This window comes from Choloepus didactylus, chromosome 1 (genome assembly GCF_015220235.1).
Source record: "Choloepus didactylus isolate mChoDid1 chromosome 1, mChoDid1.pri, whole genome shotgun sequence".
NCBI classification, from domain to species: Eukaryota; Metazoa; Chordata; class Mammalia; order Pilosa; family Megalonychidae; genus Choloepus; species Choloepus didactylus.
Genome location: NC_051307.1, coordinates 54125267 through 54143149, shown reverse-complemented (window position 1 = coordinate 54143149; position 17883 = coordinate 54125267). Strand labels below are relative to the sequence as shown.

At 37.1% G+C, this 17883-nt stretch overlaps 1 protein-coding gene across 1 annotated transcript in view; it reads right to left on the bottom strand.

Moving 5' to 3' along the window:
* The window catches only part of NSUN3 (NOP2/Sun RNA methyltransferase 3), a 113102-nt gene that overhangs the window by 49416 nt on the left and 45803 nt on the right, over positions 1 to 17883 (bottom strand). Inside the window, exons 4-5 of the mRNA XM_037834006.1 lie at positions 17338 to 17492; positions 16640 to 16761 (exon numbers count right to left, since the gene is read on the bottom strand). Coding sequence (XP_037689934.1) covers positions 16640 to 16761; positions 17338 to 17492 — 277 coding nt within the window. The remainder of the gene's footprint in view (positions 1 to 16639; positions 16762 to 17337; positions 17493 to 17883) is intronic.

Sequence of the window (17883 nt, the reverse complement as noted above, 5' to 3'; positions counted from 1 at the left end):
TCATGCAAGCTACAGCCAAAAGAAAGCAGGAGTAGCAATATTAATCTCAGATAAAATAGACTTTAAATGCAAGGATGTTATGAGAGACAAAGAAGGCCACTACATATTAATAAAAGGGGCAATTCAACAAGAAGAAATAACAATCATCATGGTGCTACAAAATACATGAGACAAACACTGGCAAAACTAAAGGAAGCAATGGATGTTTCCACAATAATTGTGGGAGACTTCAACACATCACTCTCTTCTATATATAGATCAACCAGAAAGAAGACCAATAAGGAAATTGAAAACCTAAACAATCTGATAAATGAATTGGATTTAACAGACATATATAGAACATTACATCCCAAATCACCAGGATACACATTCTTCTCTAGTGATCATGGAACTTTCACCAGAATAGATCATATGCTGGGACATAAAACAAGCCTCAATAACTTTTAAAAAATTGAAATTATTCAAAGCACATTCTCTGACCACAATGGAATACAATCAGAAATCAATAACCATCAGAGACTTAGAAAATTCACAAACACCTGGAGGTTAAACAACACATTCCTAAAATAAATGGTTTATAATGTAGAATGTAGGGGAACTAGCGATAGAGAGCAATTAATGAAGGGGGGAACGAAAACCCAGTAAAAACAGATAAGTATCGTGGGTAAATTTAACGTTCTGGGAATGCCCAGGAATGACTATGGTTTTTTAATTTCTGATGGGTATGGTAGGAACAAGTTCACAGAAATGGAGATTCCCTTAAAACAATAAGATTGAGCACCTTTTTATATATTTGTGAGCAATTTGGATATCCTGCCTTCCGAAGTGCCCATTTTTCTATTAGGTTTTGTCTTCCTATTATTGATATGAAAGACTTATTTTTATATTTCTGTATATAAATTTTTTAATGAATTCTGTGTTGCAGAGTTGTTTCCCAAACTAATATTGCTTTTCAGTTTCTTAATGGAATTTTTGTAACTATAACTTAACTTGAATGTACTCCAGTTTATCCTTTATAGTTAGTTCTATGATTAGTGTGTTAAAATATTTTAAGGAGCTGGTAGAGAATGCAGGGATGTTGGGCTTCCCCACCTCGATGGTTGCTGATGTGCTCACAGACATAGGGGACTGATGGTGTAATGGACTGAGCCCTCTACCATGGGACTTGCCCTTGGCAAGACTGTGGCTGCAAAGGAGAGGCTAGGCCTGCCTATAATTGTGCCTAAGAGCCTCCTCCCAAATGCCTCTTTGTTGCTCAGATGTGGCCCTCTCTCTCTAGCTAAGCCAACTTGGCAGGTGAAATCACTGCCCTCCCCCCTACGTGGGATGTGACACCCAGGGGAGTGAATCTCCCTGGCAAAGTGGAATATGACTCCCGGGGAGGAATCTAGACCTGGCATTGTGGGATGAACATCTTCTTGACCAAAAAGGGGATGTGAAAGGAAATGAAATAAACTTCCGCGGCAGAGAGACTCCAAAAGGAGCAGAGAGGTCACTCTGGTGGGCACTCTTACGCACAATACAGACAACCCTTTTTAGGTTCTAATGAATTGGAATAGCTAGCAGTAAATACCTGAAATTATCAAACTACAATCCAGAACCCATGAATCTTCTAGAAGATTGTATAAAAATGTAGCTTATGAGGAGTGACGATGCGACTGGGAAAGCCATATGGACCACACTCCCCTTTGTCCAGTTTACAGATGGATGACTAGAAAAATGGGGGAAGAAAAAAAAAAAACACCCAATGTTCTTTCTTACTTTAATTGTTCTTTTTCACTTTAATTTTTATTATTACTATTTTTGTGTGTGTGGTAATGAAAATGGCAAAAATTAATTTTGGTGATGAATGCACAACTATATAATAGTACTGTAAACAACTGAATGTATGCTTTGTTTTGCATGACTGCATGGTATGTGAATATAACTCAATAAAAATTAATTAAAAAAAAAAAAAGAAACCACAATGAGATGCCATTTCACACCCACCAGAATGGCTACTATTAAAAAACAGAAAATTACAAGTGCTGGAGAGGATATGGAAAAATAGGAATACATTCATTGTTGGTGAGAAAGTAAAATGGTGCAGCCACTATGGAACAGAGTTTGGTGATTCCTCAGAAAGTTAAGTACAGACTTATCATAAGCCCCAGCAATCCCATTTCTAGGTATATACCCAAAATAATCAAAAGTAGGGACTCAAACAGATATTTGCCACCAGTGTTCACAGCGGTATTATTCACAATCACCAAAGAGGGAAGCAACTCGACTGTCCATCAACCAATGAATGGAAAAACAAAATGTGGTATACAGAATTTAATATTATTTAGCTGTGAAAAAAATGAAGTTCTGATGCATGTGAAGACATCAATAAGCCTTAAAGACATCATGTTGAGCAAAGCCAGTTATAAAAGGACAAATATTATAAGATCTCATTGATACGAAATAACTAGAATAAGTAAATATATAGAGTCAGAAACTAGACTACAGGTTACCAGGGGCTGAGGTGGGGGTAGCAGAATGGAAAAGTAATGCTTGAATTGTACAGAGTTTCTATTTGGGTTGATGAAAATGTTTTGGTAATGGGTAGTGGTGATGGTAGCACAACACTAATCAATAGCACTGAATTTTACATTTGAATGTGGTTAAAAGGGGAAATTTTAGGTTGTACAGATGTTACTAGAACAAATATTAGGAAAAAAAAAGAACTACAGGACTGTACAACACAGTGAATCCTAAGTTAATAAATGGAATACATTTAATAGTACAATTATAAAAATGTTCTTTCAACAATTGTAAAAAAATATATCATGGTAATATTTTACTAACAAGGTGGTATATGGGAACTCTGTATTTTATACATGATTTTTCTATGAACCTACAAATTCTCTAATAAAAATTGTTTTAATTAAAGAAATTATCTGGGAAGAAAGACAGCTATAAATCTAGAATTATGGTATTAAATACTGTAAGATCAAAAGCTGTTGCTTCTGGAGAGGGGATCAAGGTAAAGGATTATTTTTTTGTTTGTTTTAAGTCTTTGGGAATTATTTAAAATTTTAAGCTTACAGATAATAATTTCTTTTAAAAGTTAAAAACTTATTTTAAAAACTATTTAACAACCAAAAAAGAAAATATTGAGAGCAATGCATGAAGATGACATTATTAGTAAGAAGAACAACACCAATGAAGGAAAAGGGGCAGGGATAGGCACAGTGATTTACAGGAAAACATGACTATGTCCTACCTTGAATAAATGATGGTAATTAAGAACAGTGATCAATATGTTTGTTTACACAGAGTGGACTCAGTTGAAGGAGGTCATTAGAAGTCATTCAGAAGAGACTGATTTAATATAGTTGAAAAAGTGTAACCATGAACAAGTGATGTGATGAAAGTAGTAATGGAGAAAGATCTGGAGAATAGTACAAGAGTTACAAAACCTGGTCTGGTACAGTTTCTAAAGGTCATCTAGTCTAGTGTGCCTGGAGAACCCTTTACAATAGCTCTGCATAGTGATTGGCTGATATCAGCAAATGCTCTAATGTCCCAGTGAGAGGTCTCCCCTCACATCCGTAAGGCAACCCTTTCCAAGTTCTGGTACTTCTATTATAGAATCTTCTTTATAAAATTCTTTGAATTATTTTTCCTATAGCTGTTGGTCTTATTGTGACTCCTTGGATACATGGAGCTCCTATGACATTCCTCAGTTTATATCTGAGGAAACTAGGACTCAAAGGGTCCTTTTATGAACAGAAGTTTTTCATTTTGATGAGGCCCATATATCTACTTTTCTTCCTTTTGTAACTTGTGTTTCGGTGTAAAGTCTAAGAAACTGTTGCCTAACACAATATTCTGAAGATGCTTTCCTGTTTTCTTCCAGGAGTTACGTGGTTTGGGTTCTTATATTTAGATCTTTGATCCATTTTGAGTTAATTTTTTACATGGTGTGAGGTAGATATTCACCTTCATTCCTTTGCGTATGGATATCCAGTGTTCCCAGAACCATTTGTCAGAGACCATTCTTTCCCTATTGAGTGGACTTGGCACCCACAGCAAAAATCAAGTGGCCTCTGATGTGAGGGTTTATTTCTGAACTCTCAATCCATTTTCATTGTCTGTGAGTCTGTTCTTGTGCCAGTATCATGTTGTTGTGGTTACTATAGCTTCGTAATAAGTTTTACATTCAGGAAACATGATTCCTCTAACTTTGTTCTTTTTGAAGGTAGTTTTGGACATTCAGGACCTTTCCCCAGGTCACCTTGACTTAAATGTCTTACACTGCTTTAGCTTTCCACAAGCCCCTTCTGCCTGCAGGGCAAGTTCTGGGAAAACGAGCCAGAGAGGACTGTCCTGGTTCACTCCTTCAGGCTACCACCAAAAAGACAGGCACTGACATACAGGCACCCCAGTATGCACATAGGGATTACTCTGCTCCCTCTGGAGCCAGAGACCCACAATGGGGAGCAGGCTGGTTCCACATCAAGCCAAAAGAGGGCAGGGGAGGGGCCAGCAAGGGCACTAGGAGCTTCTCCTACTGGTTTTCAGTTGTATTTTCTTGATTCAGCACTCACCTAGTTACTACTACCCTTAAACTCTTTTCCCAAGTTTTGAGGAAGATGGCTTTGCTGGTTTTTGCAATTTGTTCAAAGATTCTGTAGGAGAATGGAACTGTGAAGGGTCTTGTGCTGCCATCTTGGATGCACCAGAAACTAAAAGTGCTTTACTTTGGATAATGTACCTTTGATTTGATGTGGATAACTTTTAAAAGAACACTTTTATCAATTTATTTTTTTACTTTATGGCTTATGATAATCTTTGAGGAACTTGGAAATAAAAGTTCTTTCAGGAAAGGAAAGAAGGAAGGGAGGGAGGGAGTGAGAGAAGGAGGGAAGGAGGGAGGAAGGAAGAGACGGGAGAAGGGAGGGAGGGAGGAAAGATGACGGCTGGTAGGGATGGAGAGAGGCAGATAGGCAGACAAGCAAGTAGGCAGGTATTAGGAAGGAAAGATGGAAGAAGAAAGAACTATTAGAAAGGAAAGGTTGATAGGGAGAAACAGCAAATTTTATCAGTTCATTTTGTTTTTTTTTTAAATATTTTATAAAGATTATAAGTTCATAGATGACAAAGCATCTTATATTGTAAAAACATACTAAAAGGTGGATCTCTCTTACATACATATGTTAGAACAATATCACTTATTTTTGGTTGATTTTCCTTTAATATCTGATTATATACAGTTTTATACATAATTTTTTCCTTTCTCTTCTCTATCTGTTCTTCTGTCAGTGAGATTTCAAATGCCCTATCGTTCAGTTTGCTGATACTTTCTTCCGCCTGTTCAAATCTGCTGTTGTTTGCCTCTAGAGTATTTGTAATCCCTTCTAATGCTTTTCATTTCCACAAGTTCTGTTATGCTTCTTTTCATACTTTCAAATTCTTGTTTATGCTTACTCAGTATCTTCTTAATATCCTTTATCTCTTTAGCCATATTTTCTTTCATCTTGAAATGATTTAGGATTTGTCTGAACATCTTTGATTAGTATTGCAAATTCTGTGTCTTCTCTAAAGTTTTGATTTGTTCCTTTGCTGGGTCATATTTTCCTGTTTCTTTGGCTTACAATTTTTTGCTGATGTCTAGGCAAAATTTCTAAAGGTCAGTTTCTCTCTTGTCTACAGTTTTGTTTTGATTGGCTTTGTGTTAAAGCTCTTCTTCGACACTTGGTTCGTCAGTATTTCCCAGCCAAACAGGACCAGGGATCCATAATGGAGATGCAGACCAGTTCCAAAGGGCCTTGGGGAGAGGGTCAGGAAAGACATCAAAAGGCCTTTTGGTTGATTCCCCAAGGCTGCACTTTCCTGGCCTCTCCAGCTGATAGTGCTCTTCACCAAGCAGTTTCCCAAAGCCCTAAGAAGGCAGTGTGTTTTTCAACATCGGCAGGTTCCACCACTGTGAGAAGCAGGGTTGAAATAGTGGTGCAGTGGCCCCTGAATGGAGCCAGCTAAAACAGTGGAACCCAGCAGTCTAAATTTGTGGAACAAAAGCCCTGATACACACTTGTCATGCTCTCCCCTATTCTTGGGAAGGAAGTCTTCCATGTCCCTCTCTGTCCACAGCAGCCAGCCAGCCAGCGTCCGGACCTGGAACTGCCTGCCTTGAGAGTGATGGATGGGTGTTAGCAGCCGTGGCAGAGAAGTTACGCACAGTTTTTCACTAGTTTCTCAGTCTCTTCCTTCTGCTCTTCCCTGGATGCTGCACAGTGCCCCTCTGGTCTCTGGAGCCCCAGAGCAGTTTTTTTCAGAAGGTTTCTTCCCGTCTGCCAGCTGTCCTTGGAGGAGGAGTGACCCCTGCAGCTCCCTACTCTGTCATCTTTCCCAAAAGCTTACAGCCACACATTAATTTTTTTTAATTAAATTCAGTTTTATTAAAATATATTCACATACCATACAATCATCCATGGTATACAATCAATTGTTCACAGTACCATCTTATAGTTATTCATTCATCACCCCAATCTATTTTTGAACATTTCCCTTACATCAGAAAGAATCAGAATAAGAATAAAAAATAAAAGTAAAAAAGAACACCCAAATCATTCCCCCCAGCTCATCCTATTTTTCACATAGTTTTGTCCCCATTTTTCTACTCAGCCATCCATACACTGGATAAAGGGAGTGTGATCTGCAGGGTTTTCACAATCACACTGTCACTCCTTGTAAGCTACATTGTTACAGATCTTCAGGAGTCCAGACTACTGGGTTGGAGTTTGATAGTTTCAGGTATTAACTTCTAGCTATTCCAATACATTAAAACCTAAGAAGTGTTATATGTACAGTGTATAAGAATGTCCACCAGAGTGACCTCTCAACTTCGTTTGAAATCTCTCAGTCACATTGTTTCATTTTGCATCCCTCTTTTGCTCAAGTAGATATTCTCAATCCCATGATGCCAGGTCCAGATTCATCCCTGAGAGTCATATCCTGCGTAGAGAGATTTACATCCCTGGGAGTCAGGTCCCATGTAGGGAGGAGGGCAGTGAATTCACCTGTCGAGGTGGCTTAGAGAGAGAGAGGGCCACATCTGAGCAACAAAGAGGTACTCAGGGGGAGACTCTCAGGCATAATTATATGAAAGTTTAGCCTCTCCTTTGCAGTAACAAGCTTCATAAGGGCAAATCTCATGATAGAGGGCTCGGCACATCAAACCACCAGTCCTCGATGTTTGTGACAGCATCAGCATCAGTCCAGGTGAGGAAGTCCAACACTTCCGCACTTCCCCCAGCTCCACAGGGGGGCCCTATAAATATATTCTTATTCTCTGCCCAAATTACTTTAAGATGTGTCACTATTTCACTCTAACCTACACTAACCTACCATAGCTCACTTCCTATTCAAAGTTCCTCATACATTAATTTTTAAAAAGAATTAATAACACCAAATATCTACATTACTCCATTAAAAAAAAAAAACTGAACACCAGGAAACTTCTATTAAGTAAAATATTGATTTTTATTTAAGCATCAAATTCATAAAAACACGCACAAGATTAATATTTGATTGTCCAATATTTGGTTGAAGACTATTGCCTCTTTAAAGCAATGTGAACTCTATGCACACTGCCTATTTAGTACAAATAAACAAGATTTCTGCTAAGGTAAATGAATACACAGCTATGGAGGGCATAACATATCTTTGAGCAACATATCTATTTATCAGTGAACAAATGCAGATACAGCCAGTTTAGGTTTCATCAAAATAGAACAATCACCCGCTATCACCACTGTTATTCAACATTGTGCTGGAAGTGCTAGCCAGGGCAATCTGGCAAGACAAAGAAATAAAAGGCATCCAAATTGGAAAAGAAGAAGTAAAACTGTCATTGTTTACAGATGATATGATCTTATATCTAGAAAACCCTGAGAAATCGACGATACAGCTACTAGAGCTAATAAACAAATTTAGCAAAGTAACAGGATACAGGGTTAATGCACATAAGTCAGTAATGTTTCTATATGCTAGAAATGAACAAACTGAAGAGACACTCAAGAAAAAGATACCATTTTCAATAGCAACTAAAAAAATCAAGTACCTAGGAATAAACTTAACCAAAGATGTAAAAGACCTATACAAAGAAAACTACATAACTCTACTAAAAGAAATAGAAGGGGACCTTAAAAGATGGAAAAATATTCCATGTTCATGGATAGGAAGACTAAATGTCATTAAGATGTCAATTCTACCCAAACTCATCTACAGATTCAATGCAATCCCAATCAAAATTCCAACAACCTACTTTGCAGACTTGGAAAAGCTAGTTATCAAATTTATTTGGAAAGGGAAGACGCCTCGAATTGTTAAAGACACTCTAAAAAAGAAAAACGAAGTGGGAGGACTTACACTCCCTGACTTTGAAGCTTATTATAAAGCCACAGTTGCCAAAACAGCATGGTACTGGCACAAAGATAGACATATAGATCAATGGAATCGAATTGAGAATTCAGAGATAGACCCTCAGATCTATGGCCGACTGATCTTTGATAAGGCCCCCAAAGTCACTGAACTGAGCCATAATGGTCTTTTCAACAAATGGGGCTGGGAGAGTTGGATATCCATATCCAAAAGAATGAAAGAGGACCCCTACCTCACCCCCTACACAAAAATTAACTCAAAATGGACCAAAGATCTCAATATAAAAGAAAGTACCATAAAACTCCTAGAAGACAATGTAGGAAAACATCTTCAAGACCTTGTATTAGGCGGCCACTTCCTAGACTTTACACCCAAAGCACAAGCAACAAAAGAGAAAATAGATAAATGGGAACTCCTCAAGCTTAGAAGTTTCTGCACCTCAAAGGAATTTCTCAAAAAGGTAAAGAGGCAGCCAACTCAATGGGAAAAAATTTTTGGAAACCATGTATCTGACAAAAGACTGATATCTTGCATATATAAAGAAATCCTACAACTCAATGACAATAGTACAGTCGGCCCAATTATAAAATGGGCAAAAGATATGAAAAGACAGTTCTCTGAAGAGGAAATACAAATGGCCAAGAAACACATGAAAAAATGTTCAGCTTCACTAGCTATTAGAGAGATGCAAATTAAGACCACAATGAGATACCATCTAACACCGGTTAGAATGGCTGCCATTAAACAAACAGGAAACTACAAATGCTGGAGGGGATGTGGAGAAATTGGAACTCTTATTCACTGTTGGTGGGACTATATAATGGTTCAGCCACTCTGGAAGTCAGTCTGGCAGTTCCTTAGAAAACTAGATATAGAGTTACCATTTGATCCAGCGATTGCACTTCTCGGTATATACCCGGAAGATCGGAAAGCAGTGACACGAACAGATATCTGCACGCCAATGTTCATAGCAGCATTATTCACAATTGCCAAGAGATGGAAACAACCCAAATGTCCTTCAACAGATGAGTGGATAAATAAAATGTGGTATATACACACGATGGAATACTACACGGCAGTAAGAAGGAATGATCTCGTGAAACATATGACAACATGGATGAACCTTGAAGACATAATGCTGAGCGAAATAAGCCAGGCACAAAAAGAGAAATATTATATGCTACCATTAATGTGAACTTTCAAAAATGTAAAACAAATGGCTTATAATGTAGAATGTAGGGGAACTAGCAATAGAGAGCAATTAAGGAAGGGAAAACAATAATCCAAGAAGAACAGATAAGCTATTTAACGTTCTGGGGATGCCCAGGAATGACTATGGTCTGTTAATTTCTGATGGATATAGTAGGAGCAAGTTCACAGAAATGTTGCTATATTAGGTAACTTTCTTGGGGTAAAGTAGGAACATGTTGGAAGTGAAGCAGTTATCTTAGGTTAGTTGTCTTTTTCTTACTCCCTTGTTATGGTCTCTTTGAAATGTTCTTTTATTGTATGTTTGTTTTCTTTTTAACTTTTTTTTCATACAGTTGATTTAAAAAAGAAGGGAAAGTTAAAAAAAAAAAAAAAAAAGAAAAACAAGGAAAAAAAAAGATGTAGTGCCCCCTTGAGGAGCCTGTGGAGAATGCAGGGGTATTTGCCTACCCCACCTCCATGGTTGCTAACATGACCACAGACATAGGGGACTGGTGGTTTGATGGGTTGAGCCCTCTACCACAGGTTTTACCCTTGGGAAGACGGTTGCTGCAAAGGAGAGGCTAGGCCTCCCTATGGTTGTGCCTAAGAGCCTCCTCCTGAATGCCTCTTTGTTGCTCAGATGTGGCCCTGTCTCTCTAGCTAAGCCAACTTGAAAGGTGAAATCACTGCCCTCCCCCCTATGTGGGATCAGACACCCAGGGGAGTGAATATCCCTGGCAATGTGGAATATGACTCCCGGGGAGGAACGTAGACCTGGCATCGTGGGACGGAGAACATCTTCTTGACCAAAAGGGGGATGTGAAAGGAAATGAAATAAGCTTCAGTGGCAGAGAGAATCCAAAAGGAGCCGAGAGGTCACTCTGGTGGGCACTCTTATGCAACTTTAGACAACCCTTTTTAGGTTCTAAAGAATTGGGGTAGCTGGTGGTGGATACCTGAAACTATCAAACTACAACCCAGAACCCATGAATCTCGAAGACAGTTGTATAAAAAATGTAGCTTATGAGGGGTGACAATGGGATTGGGAAAGCCATAAGGACCACACTCCACTTTGTCTAGTTTATGGATGGATGAGTAGAAAAATAGGGGAAGGAAACAAACAGACAAAGGTACCCAGTGTTCTTTTTTACTTCAATTGCTCTTTTTCACTCTAATTATTATTCTTGTTATTTTTGTGTGTGTGCTAATGAAGGTGTCAGGGATTGATTTGGGTGATGAATGTACCACTATGTAATGGTACTGTAAACAATCGAAAGTACGATTTGTTTTGTTTGACTGCGTGGTATGTGAATATATCTCAATAAAATGAAGATTAAAAAAAAAAAAATAGAACAATCAGAATTATTTCTTATTTGCCTCTAGATGACCCTTTCCACTTCCTGTCCCCCTCTGAGTGCCATCTCCTATCCATACTATCAGGCCAGGCAATATTTGCTTGCTTCCTTTGTAATAGCTCTCTGCAAATGCTATGCCTCTTTATAAATTGACTAAAACTCATATACATCACTGTGTTTACTCTCTTGTGTATGTTTGCATTTAAAACCTTTTACCTCTTATTGTGGAATAAAAGGATTGCCTTTTGTTAAAGGAAGGTAAGGCGATAATTAGGTGAGGAAGATTTAGAAGATAGACAAGAGAAACTTCTTTTTAAGTGATATATTAGAGCTATCCCTATTAATAAAATTACTGTAGTTTTGTTTTGGTTTTTTTGTTTTGTTGTTGTTTTATTTAATTCTTGGGAGTTAGGGCAGGAGATAAAACAGATTGTGTCTGGCATCATCATTTTTTCTTCCATTATCTTTTTAACCCCAAGACTTGTAAATGTCAGAGAATCAGAATCATTTTCTGTGCCTATGGTTTGAGTATGCAGCTCTCTCCCATTTATCCATCCAAGGGACTCAAGAGTTTCAGCTGAGTCAAGTTCCACCAAAACCACTCACCCAAACCAGGCAGCAGAAGCAGGGAATATAGAGCGGTTGCTCAAGGAAAAGAATGGGAGATGGCTGATGCAATGGCCTTTCCCAATCACATATGATTACAGAAAACCTACCCTCATTGTGATTGAGATGTCATTTTGTGCCCTGTCAAATGCTACTGAATTGATACGTTGCTAAAGCCATTCCTTTTTGGGAATACGATGATGGGGAGCAAAGTCACCACTTGAGAAGACAGCCTTAGTTATTAGGATGTACAAAGGGACCTGTGTGAGGTTTGTACATGATCATGATTCTGGTGATGATAATTGAAATGCTGTAAGTCAAAGGAAATTTCTTGAATGAAAAAAAAAAAAAACTAAAACTAAAACTAAAATCATGCTTTGGCTTTGTAAAAGCAATACTAATAAAAATAAATTATATGAACTGCTTTACATTTATGCCTAAAGTATCATGCTGCACAATAAAATAATTGTCAGATTAACTTTGCCATAAATTTGATTACTGTTGTGAATTCTAAATATTCAACCCTTGTAATTTACTTTTTTGGGGTAACTATTGATCACCTTCTACATTTCAGGCACCAAATTATATAGTGGGAATATAAACAAAAAAGACAATTGCTGGTCTCATGGTGCTTACAGAATTGTTGAAGACAGACATAAAGGCAAATGTCTAGCAGAGAAACTGGCAATATATACATTTTTAAATGTGGTAAGGACATGAGAGGAATATCAATCCCAGTGCTAGGGAATCAAGTAAAGCTTCAGTAAGAAGGAGTCCAAGCTGATTCCTGAAGAACAAGTAGAGTTAGCCAGGAAAAAGGGAAGAATAAAGTAGGAGAAGAACTCTTAAGCAAAAGGAACAGGAAGTGAAAAATGAGTTAAGATGAGACTGTATCTGGAGTTTGAGAAACTGCTCAGTTTGGAATACAATACAAGAGAGAATGAGACCCATAAAGTAAAAAGGAAACAGATCAAAAGAAAGCTTGTATTTCATACTAACTAGTTTGAAATCCTGATGGTGATGAGAAACCACTGCAGGACTTCAAGAATGACATGAACAGATTATCACTTTGGCTTCATTGTGGAGAACAAATTAGAATTCACTCCTGGAGACATGCAGGGTCATTAAATGCCGGATGCCCTCATTCAGGTGACAGATGCTTAGTGCAGGCTATAAAGGATGGAGAGAATTGGATAGACTTGAGAAACATGTAACAGGTACAATTGAGATGTCTTAGTGATTGATTGGATACAGGGGAAAGAGGGGAGCTGGGGATAGATTTTTGACTTAGGTAAATAAACGGCATGTGGCAAATGTTAAGACAAAGAGGCAGGTTGGTGGGGTTTCTGTTTCATTTTGCTGATTTGAGAAGGGGGCTAGATGAGCATTAGAGATTATGAGTTCCACCTTTGACAAGTTGAGTTTTATGCATCTGAGGGGGTTCCAAACAGTTATCTTTGATAGGAAACTGGATATACAGGTCTTAGGCTAAGGAGAAAAGATCTGGGCTTAGACATGTATTGGAAAGATAGCATCTTATATCAGTTGAAGTCATGTGGATATAGGAAAGAGCCAAAATCAACATCCTAAGGAACCCAAGATGTATGGGATAAGCTGATTAACGGAAATAAAGAAAATTACAGAGAAGGTACATGCAAAGAAGTAAGAAGAAAACCAGGAAAGCATATGGTCACAAAATCAAGAAAAGATAGTATTTTGAGAGGGAGCAAACAGTTTACAAATTCAAATGCATCAGAGTGTAAACTGGTATAATCTGTTTGGAGGAAAAGTCATCATACCTATTAATATTTGGTCCTCAATTCTACTTCTCAATATTCAATCAAGAAAAATGCTAACGTGTGTCCAATGAGATGTTCCAAAGGATGTTCATTGCAACAAAGATGTTTAAAGTTAGAAAAAAAGAGTGAAATATCTAAAAATAGAGAATTAGTTAACTCAAACATAATAAACTGATCCTATTGAATATTTCAGAATTTGAAGAGAACAAAGCAGATACACAAGGAAAAGACTTTAAGAAATACTGAATATAAAAAAGAGCAAGTTACAGAATAATATACATATAATGATAGCATTTTTATTTTTTAATGTTTTTGTTTATTTATATATAGATGTAAGAAAAGTTCTCCAAAAAGTTTGGAAGATTATACACCCAAGTTAAACCCAGAAGTTAACTCTGCAAAGAAAGCTGATATTTACATAAGTGTCTAAGGGGGTTTCTTGCTTCATCTGTATTATTTGATATTTTTACAATTACACATTACTGATGTAATTAAAAATACATTTTTATAAACTCATTACCCTCCCCACTATGAGGGACATGACTTTCAGGGATGTTAAGTCACCCTGGCAACACTGCACATGACTACCAGGAATCAGCCTGGCCCTGGAATCATGGGTTGACAATGCCTTCTTGACCAAAATGGGGAAAAGAAATGTAACAGAAATAAGGTTTCAGTGGAAAAGAGATTTCAAATAGAGTCAAGAGGTCATTCTGAGGTTACTCTAATGGAAGCTTAAGCCAGACATTACAAATTGCCAGGGTATGTCAAGCCCCAACCAACAGTATTCCTGAAAACCCTAAAGAAAACCCAGGACTCTAAGACTCTATAATAGAAGTTTTACTTATTAAGTTTATTTTCCAGAAACTTAAAAACCTCGAGATTGTTCCTTTGCCAGATAAGCCCTGCAACTTTACTGGTCTCTCCCAGAACATCAACAAGTTGCAGTCCCCTACCCCATAAAGTCAACACCCCTTTTTCAACATAAAGAAGTTAGAATGGTCATTACCAAATATCCCTGAAGACTGAGAAAATGATCAAATGAGAGGGAGGAGTTGTAACAGAGAAGTTAGGATTTAACAAATGATTATGCTACTGAATCATTATATAGATGTTTCTTTTTAGTTTCCAGTGTATTAGAACAGCCAGAAGGAAATACCTGAAATTGTGGAACTGTAAAATACAATACTTTGAAATTTGCTCTATAATTACCTGGTAAACTGTATTTTGAACTTTATCACTTTTCTGTATATACATATTTCACAATAAAAAAATTTAATAGATTTTTAAAATATTATCCAGAGATCAAGTAAAATTTAAATAGGAAAATATCCATAATTAGCAATCAATGGTTCTTTAGTAACTTTAATAAGAATAGTTTTGGAAAAACAGAGGGAAGAGAAGGCAGATTGCATTGAATTGAGACAAAGTAGGAGGGAAAGAAATAGACTATAAAAGACAAAGCTTGGTAAATGACCAGAAAGAAACAGAAATGAAAGGAGAATTTGTTATGAAAAAGAGAATGATACTTTCAGAAAACCTGTTTGGTTACAAATAGTTTTTAAAAAAATTATAAGTAGCATGTTCATAAGCCATCATAAAATTTGGGATCTATCATAAGGTGTACTGGTTTGGATATATTATGTCCCCCAAGAAAAAGCCATGATCTTTTAATCCAATTTTGTGGGATATTTGGATTAGGTTGTTTCCATGGAGATGCGACACACCCAACTGTGAGTGATAACTTTGGGTAGATTATTTCCACTGAGGTGTGGCCTCGCCCATTCACCATGGGTCTTGATTAGTTTACTGGAGCCCTATAAGAGCTCAAACAGAAGAAGCTCAGTGCTGCAGCCAAGAGAGATTTTGGAGATGGCCACTGAAAGTAGACTTTTGCTAGTCTGGAGTTTGCCTGGGAGAAACTAAGAGAATACCCCAGAAACCTAGAGAGAAATGTCCAGGGAGAAAGCTATTCTGAAACCAGACTCCCAGAGCAGATGCCAGCCATGTGCTTATGCCTTCCCAGCTGACAGAGGTTTTCCGGATGCCACTGGTGTTCTTCAGTGAAGGTATCCTATTGTTGATGCCTTTGTTTGGACACTTTTATGGCCTTAGAAATATAACTCTGTAACCAAATAAAATCCCTTTATAAAAGCCAATCCATTTCTGGTATTTTGCATAATGGCAGCATTAGCAAATTGGAACATAAGGTGAAAAGGGTAACGATGGCATAGGCTCAGAGTAGCAGCACTCTTTAAGATGGTTTAGGTGAGAAAATAAGAGAGCAAGATATAAGCAACAAGAGAAATTTAATAACCCAAGCAGTAGATGGAAGGATGGTATAAAATTCTCAAAATATCTTAGCATTATGATGTAGAAAAGGCTGTCATTAAAAGCAAAACTGAAGGCAAGTCAATACACAAATGTTCTAACTGCCAGATGAAAAATGTTCAGAAGAAACTTGTGGTAGATGACCAAGAATCACCATAATGAGCAGATACATAATTTTATACAAGAACAACACCATGTATTAGTATTGGTTGTAATATTTAGGTAATGGTACATGTTCATTATTTTATATCAATCAGAAGTTGGAAGTAAAGCATGCTGTCAGAAGTGCATGCAATTTGTCATTCACTCTTATTCTGCAATTATGGGGTAATGAGTAAGAAGGCATTATTTAATCATATTTTAAATATTCCAGAGAATTGTTGCACAGCATTAAACAATAGTAATTTCTTGGAAGAAGGATATAAGTGGAAATCTCTTTTGGAACCATGACAAACGCATTCCTGAGGGAAACTAAATATCGCTTGATAGTCAGGACCTTCCGGAAAATGTTTAGAGGTGAAATAAGTTCTGTCAACTAGCTATAACTTCTTAGGGGCTGACTCATCCAGAACATTGTGTTTATTACCAAAAAAATGCATCCTGGTCCAAAGCTACTCTTTCAGAGGGCTGCTCAGATTCTGGTAAAAGAAGGAACATGATAATGAATCCTAGGCTTGGGATGGTCCCTGTAAGCAAACAACTTTGAACACAGTAAAATCATTTGTGACCCTTAGAAGACAATGCAGAGCAATACAATTCATTTGGGAAAAATTATAGCATGAGATCTGAAAAGGAAGAGGTTGGGAATTTTCTGGTTGTAGCCTTTGGAGAAATATTCTCTGATACCCAAACAGCCTTCAATTTGGGGCTTCCGTGTGTCATGTTTTGTCACGGGTATTTAAATCAGAAGTAGGAACCACAATCAACTTTGGAATTAAAAATGCTCACCTTAAGAGTTCTCGCTGTAGAAAAGGCAACTTCCCTCTTTGGCTTATCCTACAGGCTGCTTTCTGAGAATCAGAAGAGAACAACCAACTTCGGTCATTTGAACATGGAGCATCAACTAGCACCTAGAGAAAAAAAAGGACAAATAATGCAAATATGCACAAAAAATATATTCTTAGGCACAAAGTATATAGGTAAGCTAAAAAAAACATGATAAATGAACAGCAAATTAAAAATAAATATTCTTGATGACTATAGCAAAAACTTTTACAAAACTTACCCATTTTAAACAGACACTACTACATTTCTGAATTCTCAGCACTTATTTTTAAGAATTGATGTTTCAATTTCGGTTTCATAAAATGCCCTTTTTCTTCAACTGTTATATGCTGATATGAAATGTTATTGAATTAAAGCAATACAGTGTACATGTTTGTGCACTGACCCAAATAATATCTGATCTTTTCCTGAGTACCTTTGAGGTACCTGAAAATATAAAGCATTCCATAATCCCCAAACCCAGTGTTACTGCTTCCTTTGAAATATAAGCTGCTTCCATGTTCACTTTATCAAAATTTCCCAGGGTACTGAGAAACTGTATCAGACTATGTCTGGGAGCAGACAGAAAACAACAACAAAGCAACATTACAACAGTGGTATCATTTGGAGTCCATCAGTTTGTCCCAGTGTAATAAAAGTACCTTGTCAAACGTTTCAGGCTGGGCATCTCCCATTTCTCTGCCATCCAATTCAGACACTTTAATTACATTTACCAAAGGCTGTGGGATGAAAGATTCTAGCGTCTGTCTCAGCCACCTTGATCTCAGACTATCATATTCATTACACTGAAGATAACCTAAACATAAAGGAAAAAAAAAATCTTCACTGAATGCAGTGCAATTGTTAAATTTCTACTTTTGAGTAAATACCTTTCAGAAATAAATTAATTCATTTTAATTATGCTGAATTAGGGATCAAAGATAAACATGATATTTTATGATTCAAAAAAATACACAAAATAAAAGGGGGGGATAAGGGGTTTGGAATGTTTTGGGTGTTCGTTTTTGTTTTTATTTATTTTGGAGTAATGAGAATGTTCTAAAATTGATTGTGGTGAAGAATGCACAACTATATGATGATACTGTGAGTGACTGTATACTTTGGATGGATTATATGGTGGGTTAATATATCTCAATAAAATTGCATTAAAAATACAAATACACAAATACAACATTTACAATAAATAC